This window comes from Procambarus clarkii, chromosome 51 (assembly GCF_040958095.1).
Source record: "Procambarus clarkii isolate CNS0578487 chromosome 51, FALCON_Pclarkii_2.0, whole genome shotgun sequence".
NCBI classification, from domain to species: Eukaryota; Metazoa; Arthropoda; class Malacostraca; order Decapoda; family Cambaridae; genus Procambarus; species Procambarus clarkii.
The window spans coordinates 21,083,129-21,091,676 of record NC_091200.1 but is presented as its reverse complement, the minus strand read 5'-3'; the positions used below and the strand labels follow the sequence as shown (position 1 = coordinate 21,091,676).

Sequence of the window (8,548 nt, the reverse complement as noted above, 5' to 3'; positions counted from 1 at the left end):
GGGGTTCAGCGGCTGGATTTAGCCAGCATTTTGCCTTCGTGGACGAGGACGGACTGTCGAGCAATACCCGGAATTCGAAGTAAAGAAAACGAACTTGAAGCCTCGCCCACGTCCGAAGGAACCACCAGGATTCAAAGTTCTGAGCACGATCGTGAAGCCTCACACCCACCCCAGCAACCACCCAGGCGACATAATTCACGTCACGTGTCGTTGTCGTCGAGGGTTTATTGTGGCAGGATCTTCGTAGCTGGTATGACTTCCGGGGTGAAGTGATAATGTTGGTTCAATTGCAAGAGTCTAACAGAAGGATCAGAGAAAGGAGGAGCAAAAGGAAAAAGAGGAAGGGACAGGGAAGAAGGAGTAAGATATTAAAGAAAATAAGGGAAACTTATTTAGAGAAAGGATGACAAGAGAGAGATGAAACATAAGGAGTAAAATATGAAAAAGGTTATAAGATCAAGAAGGGGGGAAAGAAGGACAGGAATAACTAGATTAGAAAGTAATGAAATCTGTCACATACGACAAGAATGGATAAGGAATACAGAAGGAAGGCTTGAATAAAGAGATGGATAAAGGGAGGGAAAAAGAGAAGGGGGAATATATGGTACTGCAGATGATGAAGATAATAATGGGCAGAAAAACAAAATCAGAGACAATCTAAGGGAATAAAGAAAGAAGAAGAAGAAGAAGAAGAAGAAGAAGAAGAAGAAGAAGAAGAAGAAGAAGAAGAAGATGATGATGATGATGAAGAAGAAAAAGAAGAATAAGAAGAAACAGTGAGTACAAGCAGAGAGGAGAATGATGGAGTATTACAGGAAGACACAAAATGTTTGGGGAAGAGGCGAGGGAAGACGTAAAGAGCGTGAGAGAGAAAACGTGATGATTTATTCTCGAAGAAAAGACAAGACAGGAAACAAGACAGCCAAGGCTCACATGGAGGAGCGTGGGAAGGGTGAGAGAGATGCAAGTGAGAGACAAGAGAGGTGTGAGAGAGATGAAAGTGGGAGACAAGGTAGGTGAGAAAGAGAGAGGTTCTTTTCAGAAGAGGACAACGCCTTGAAACTTCTTTAATAAACGTAATCCACCTAACGCCTACCAAGTGGCCGGGAAAAATATAATGTGAAAATTTCCCCCACAAGAATTATAAAGTTTTAAACGGAGAATGGGGAAAAGTGTTCATTTGTTCTCGCTCTTCGGTCCAATGACCAAAAGTGGCATTATTGCTTACTCGCCAATCTATCCACCCTATTTCACTATTACGTCAAAAGTGCATAGAAAGGATCTGAGTGATTTCTTTGACTGGTCTAATGGAGTACATGGTACTCTTAAGTCTACGCTAGAGAGTAGTGAATCGGAGTTGACTTTCCTGGACTTAAAGGTGTACTTAGATAACAACATGAGCCTTCAAACCGGAATTCATTATACGAGTTCGAACCTCCAAACATATTTGCTGTTTTCATCATGCCAACCCCAAACCCCCCCCCCCCCTTCCCCTCAGCACTCAAACCATCCATCTCTTATTCACTGGTAATAAGAATAAAACGAAGAATGAGTGAAGAGGAGAAGCTATATGAAGCGCTAAATAAACTATATGAGGGTTCTTTACTAAGTAAAACTACCCTGAAACTATTCCCAGAGAAGCGCCAAGAAAACTGGCGTTATTGGGCAGGTAATCGTTAATCCGTAGAAGGAGCGAGCACAACCGTATTGATAGACTGATCATACCCACCCTCTATAACCCCGGCAAACACACACACGAAACTTCGACGTTGTTACAACGTTCGAACAAGTTTTAACATCTCCTAACCAGTTATAACAACCAATATAGCAAGTTGTACCAACGTTTTAATACGTCATATAGACGTTAAGCCAAGATGTAACAACTTTATTACAAGTTGTAACAAGCGGAAAATAGAGACAGTTTCGGTTTGTGTTTCCAGGGATATACCTACCTAATTCGCCTGGGCCGATACGCAGAGAACTCTCAACATGTTAGGAGTTTAACACAATATACGAGAAGCTCCCTGCGTTGAAATTCTTTACTCGTATTAAACCACCGATGTTGGCCTGGATGTGGGCCTTGATGTTGAACTGGATGTTGGCCTGGATGTTGGCCTGGATGTTGGCCTGGATGTTGGCCTGGATGTTGGCCTGGATGTTGGCCTGGATGTTGGTATGGATGTTGGCCTGGATGTTGGCCTGGATGTTGGCCTGGATGTTGGTCTGGATGTGGGCCTGGAGGTTGGTCTGGATGTTGGCCTGGATGTGGGCCTGGATGTTGGTCTGGATGTTGGCCTGGATGTTGGCCTGGATGTTGGCCTGGATGTGCGCCTGGATGTTGGCCTGGATGTGGGCCTGGATGTTGGCCTGGATGTTGGCCTGGATGTGGGCCTGGATGTTGGCCTGGATGTTGGCCTGAATGTTGGCCTGGATGTTGGCCTGGATGTTGGTCTGGATGTTGGCCTGGATGTGGGCCTGGATGTTGGCCTGGATGTTGGCCTGGATGTGGGCCTGGATGTTGGCCTGGATGTTGGCCTGGATGTTGGCCTGGATGTTGGCCTGGATGTTGGTCTGGATGTTGGCCTGGATGTGGGCCTGGATGTTGGCCTGGATGTTGGCCTGGATGTGGGCCTGGATGTTGGCCTGGATGTGGGCCTTGATGTTGAACTGGATGTTGGCCTGGATGTTGGCCTGGATGTGGGCCTGGATGTTGGCCTGGATGTTGGCCTGGATGTTAGCCTGGATGTTGGCCTGGATGTTGGTCTGGATGTTGGCCTGGATGTGGGCCTGGATGTTGGCCTGGATGTTGGCCTGGATGTGTGCCTGGATGTTGGCCTGGATGTTGGCCTGGATGTTGGCCTGGATGTTGGTCTGGATGTTGGCCTGGATGTGGGCCTGGATGTTGGCCTGGATGTTGGCCTGGATGTGGGCCTGGATGTTGGCCTGGATGTGGGCCTTGATGTTGAACTGGATGTTGGCCTGGATGTTGGCCTGGATGTTGGCCTGGATGTTGGCCTGGATGTTGGCCTGGATGTTGGCCTGGATGTTGGCCTGGATGTGGGCCTGGATGTTGGCCTGGATGTTGGCCTGGATGTTGGTCTGGATGTTGGTCTGGATGTTGGCCTGGATGTTGGCCTGGATGTTGGCCTGGATGTTGGTCTGGATGTTGGCCTGGATGTGGGCCTGGATGTTGGCCTGGATGTTGGCCTGGATGTTGGCCTGGATGTTGGCCTGGATGTTGGCCTGGATGTTGGCCTGGATGTTGAACTGGTAAATCACTGGCAAACTTCCTAATGAGGGATCATTTCTCTAAGAACTACTGGGATAGGCATAGAGACCAATATTAATATTGAAAAATGCTTTCTTCTGTATCATGAACTGAACTAGACGAGGTTAATCGGACTCCGTCTTCAATACTGACAAGCTTGCCCTATATTACTTTGCTCTAACAAACTCCCCATATATACACCCGACTCAACAAGTCCTCGTGGCGCAGTGGTAAGACACTTGCCCAGCGCTTCGTAAGCGCTGAGGTCTAGGTTCGTATCCTGGCTGGGGAGGATTGACAGGGAGCCAATCCTTAACTATAGCCTCTGTTCAGTTGTGTATGGTTACCTGGTTGATAAAAGATTTGGGGAGGGTCGTATTCCGGGGAAAATTAGGATTAAGGACCTGTCCAAAACGCTATGCGTACTAGCGGCTTTACAAGAATGTAAGAACTCTTGAATATATAAATAATTCCTCCTTACATACCGAAGAAAATCAACCCCCTAAACTATACATATATAAACCCCACCAAACAGCAGACAAACAATCCCCCCCCCCACACACACATCGGAATCAGACAACCCCCCATCAATCCTACACTAAACAAAAAATAAAATAAAAACACATATACAAAGGAGTCAAACACGAAGTTATTATTATCACAGGATTCCATGTTATGTCCTCTCGCTCTGAGTATATCCAGAGCACTCTACACGCAAGAGCGGCCACAAGCGTGGGTATAATCCAGTTACCAGTCATGTATAAACATATTGTTCCAGCATATTTTTTTCAAGAGGGATGATATATTGAAGTGCAGAGACAGGGATCAGGTGTTTCATATTTTTTTTTAACGTTTGATTTGTTCCTCTACATGTATTAGTGCCCGAGTCTACACACACACTCACTTATATATATATATATATATATATATATATATATATATATATATATATATATATATATATATATATATATATATATATATATATATATAAATATATATATATATATATATATATATATATATATATATATACATATATACATATATATACATATATACATATATATATATATATATATATATATATATATATATATATATATATATATATATATATATATATATATATATATATATATATATATTATTAAATATGACCGAAAAAGTAAGATTAATAATTCTAACACGAATTTTCTCAATCTTTCGTACATTTCTTTTCACTGTTGGAGGTAAATCAAAAATCAATATTGATTTTTGATTTACCTCCAACAGTGAAAAGAAATGTACGAAAGATTGAGAAAATTCGTGTTAGAATTATTAATCTTACTTTTTCGGTCATATTTAATAATATATGTCTACAGGAAAGACTGCTACCAAAATATACTAATATATATATATATATATATATATATATATATATATATATATATATATATATATATATATATATATACATATATATATATATACATATATATATATATATATATATATATATATATATATATATATATATATATATATATATATATATATATATATATATATATATATATATATATTTCAATTATTTCTGCTTTACAATTGTGATCAATTAATTGTTCTGTAAATTTTAATAATGACTTTGTATGAAATTATTTCATATTTGCCATTCAAAAAATTACTTTAGGCAGCACATATAATGTTAAAATATATGAAACTGCTAGAATCTCATAGGCTTTTATCTGGAATGATCAACCTATCCTCCGGTTTAGATAGTACTTTGTTTAACACTGTGAACCATCGTACATATACTCACGCAATTGACAATTATATAATCATATAACTCCTCCCCCCCCCCAACAATCAAATTATTAAAAAAAATTATGAAATGTGGTATTATATCTTCCAATAAATCTACATTTGTTACACAGTGCCTTCCAAAAACACAAAGAACAGACCAGAAGGACACAAAGTCCTCGCCTCAACACCGTGGGCAGACAAAGCCACTCTTATTTCCCAGCGGCGTAGTTGAAAACTGCCAATGAGTTTATATGAGCCGTCGCTTGGGACGACACATGCAGTTGCGACTGCTTGCTAATTATGGTAGACCTAATGTCTTCAGCTGGCTGTCTCAAAACTGGGGACTTTACAGCGTAATACATAGAATTCCTTACCAGTGTTGATATTCAGTTTTTTTTTGGGGGGGGGGAGAGGAGGGACGAGTGTTGATGCTAGGTGGGTGACTGGGGACGAGTGTTGATGCTAGATGGATGACTGGGGGATGAGTGTTGATGCTAGGTGGATGACTGGGGATGAGTGTTGATGCTAGGAGGATGACTGGGGACGAGTGTTGATGCTAGGTGGATGACTGGGGACGAGTGTTGATGCTAGGTGGATGACTGGGGACGAGTGTTGATGCTAGGTGGATGACTGGGGACGAGTGTTGATGCTAGGTGGGTGACTGGGGACGAGTGTTGATGCTAGGTGGATGACTGGGGACGAGTGTTGATGCTAGGTGGATGACTGGGGACGGGTGTTGATGCTAGGTGGATGACTGGGGACGAGTGTTGATGCTAGGTGGGTGACTGGGGACGAGTGTTGATGCTAGGTGGATGACTGGGGACGAGTGTTGATGCTAGGTGGATGACTGGGGACGGGTGTTGATGCTAGGTGGATGACTGGGGATGAGTGTTGATGCTAGGTGGGTGACTGGGGACGAGTGTTGATGCTAGGTGGATGACTGGGGGATGAGTGTTGATGCTAGGTGGATGACTGGGGACGAGTGTTGATGCTAGGTGGATGACTGGGGATGAGTGTTGATGCTAGGTGGGTGACTGGGGACGAGTGTTGATGCTAGGTGGATGACTGGGGGATGAGTGTTGATGCTAGGTGGATGACTGGGGATGAGTGTTGATGCTAGGAGGATGACTGGGGACGAGTGTTGATGCTAGGTGGATGACTGGGGACGAGTGTTGATGCTATATGGATGACTAGGGACGAGTGTTGATGCTATATGGATGACTAGGGACGAGTGTTGAGCTAGAAAGAGGGCTCCAGGTGAGTGGTGGTGCTGCTAAGTGGTTGACTAGGGCGATTGCTGATGCTTAGATGATTGCTGGGGCAGGTGTTGACAGCCGGGAACGAGTGTTGATTGTGGGTGGTTAGTTCGAGGGACTATTGATATTGGGTGGCTGATTGGGGACAGATGATGATGCTAGATGAATTGCTGGGAGCGTCTGTTGAAGCTATGTGGTTGGCAGGCCCGAGTGGGAGAAGATTTGTTGTGTTGTGTGGATTGGCTGGTATTGGGGGAGAGGGAGAGGTGACAGTAGTGGGGTGAGGTGGGATCATGGCACTAGTTAATAGGGGTTCTGGAGGGGCTTATGAGGATTGAACCTACGAAGGTGGGTGGTTCAGGAGACAAATAGGGGTGAGGAGTGATCGTGGGTTTGTGATTCAGTGATAGGTAAGGGATAATGGGCCGTGAGGAGAGATCCTGTGGCGTATATGAGTAATGGGCTAACGCATATGGATGTTTAGGTTACTGCAGAAACTGTTTTAACGAATGCAATAAAAATTATAATTTTTCTAAAAAATAAATAAATATTAAATGACCAATGAGAACGATAATAACAATAGTACTAATAAAAGTACCACATGTAATAAAAATATAAAAAAAATGGCTGCATTTACCATAACACAAAAGTCGACCTCAGTCTTCCCCCAAACAAAATTTACGTAAATGCTACGGAATCCTTCACAGCTTTATGACTTTTATGGCCAAAAATCGCTATATTTCTACATGCAAGGTATTTTCTGCACAAGCAACAAGTTGTTAATACAATGCAATTTTTTTTGTGTGCGGAAAAGTTATTAGGAGCCGAGATAAATAATGAGTATTGGTTGGGAACCCTTAGGGAACAGAACTCTGACATTTTTCACTCGCATGGGATTGGGGCAGATTTCAAGTGTGTGTACGTGTGTGTGTGTGTGTGTGTGTGTACTCACCTATATGTACTCACCTATATGTGCTTGCAGGATCGAGCATTGACTCTTGGATCCCGCCTTTCGAGCATCGGTTGTTTACAGCAATGACTCCTGTCCCATTTCCCTATCATACCTGGTTTTAAAATTATGAATAGTATTTGCTTCCACAACCTGTTCCTGAAGTGCATTCCATTTCCCCACTACTCTCACGCTAAAAGAAAACTTCCTTACATCTCTGTGACTCATCTGAGTTTCAAGCTTCCATCCATGTCCTCTCGTTCTGTTACTATTCCGTGTGAACATTTCGTCTATGTCCACTCTGTCAATTCCTCTGAGTATCTTATACGTTCCTATCATGTCCCCCCTCTCCCTTCTTCTTTCTAGTGTCGTAAGGCACAGTTCCCTCAGGCGCTCTTCATACCCCATCCCTCGTAGCTCTGGGACGAGTCTCGTTGCAAACCTCTGAACCTTTTCCAGTTTCATTATATGCTTCTTCAGATGGGGACTCCATGATGAGGCGGCATACTCTAAGACTGGCCTTACGTAGGCAGTGTAAAGCGCCCTAAATGCCTCCTTACTTAGGTTTCTGAATGATGTTCTAACTTTTGCCAGTGTAGAGTACGCTGCTGTCGTTATCCTATTAATATGTGCCTCAGGAGATAGATTAGGTGTTACGTCCACCCCCAGGTCTCTTTCACGCATCGTTACAGGTAGGCTGTTCCCCTTCATTGTGTACTGTCCCTTTGGTCTCCTATCTCCTAGTCCCATTTCCATAACTTTACATTTGCTCGTGTTGAATTCTAGTAGCCATTTCTCTGACCATCTCTGCAATCTGTTCAGGTCCTCTTGGAGGATCCTGCAATCCTCATCTGTCACAACTCTTCTCATCAACTTTGCATCATCCGCAAACATCGACATGTAGGACTCTACGCCTGTAAACATGTCGTTAACATATACAAGAAATAGAATTGGTCCCAGCACCGATCCTTGTGGTACTCCACTTGTTACTGTTCGCCAGTCCGACTTCTCGCCCCTTACCGTAACTCTTTGGCTCCTTCCTGTTAGGTAGTTCCTTATCCATTCTAGGACCTTTCCCCCCACCCCCGCCTGCCTCTCGAGCTTGAACAGCAGTCTCATGTGCGGTACTGTATCAAAGGCTTTTTGGCAGTCAAGAAATATGCAGTCTGCCCAACCATCTCTGTCCTGTCTTATCCTCGTTATTTTATCATAGAATTCCAGAAGGTTTGTTAGGCACGATTTCCCTGTCCAGAACCCATGTTGATGTTTGTTCACAAACCTAATGTTCTC

At 43.1% G+C, this 8,548-nt stretch overlaps 1 protein-coding gene across 1 annotated transcript in view; it reads right to left on the bottom strand.

Annotated features, from left to right (window-relative positions):
• Positions 1–1,992: 1,992 nt before the first annotated feature.
• LOC138351809 (serine-aspartate repeat-containing protein I-like) overlaps positions 1,993–8,548 on the bottom strand; it is a 100,606-nt gene continuing 94,050 nt past the window's right edge. Inside the window, exon 4 of the mRNA XM_069303816.1 lies at positions 1,993–3,290. Within this exon, the coding sequence (XP_069159917.1) occupies positions 1,993–3,290 (1,298 nt within the window). The remainder of the gene's footprint in view (positions 3,291–8,548) is intronic.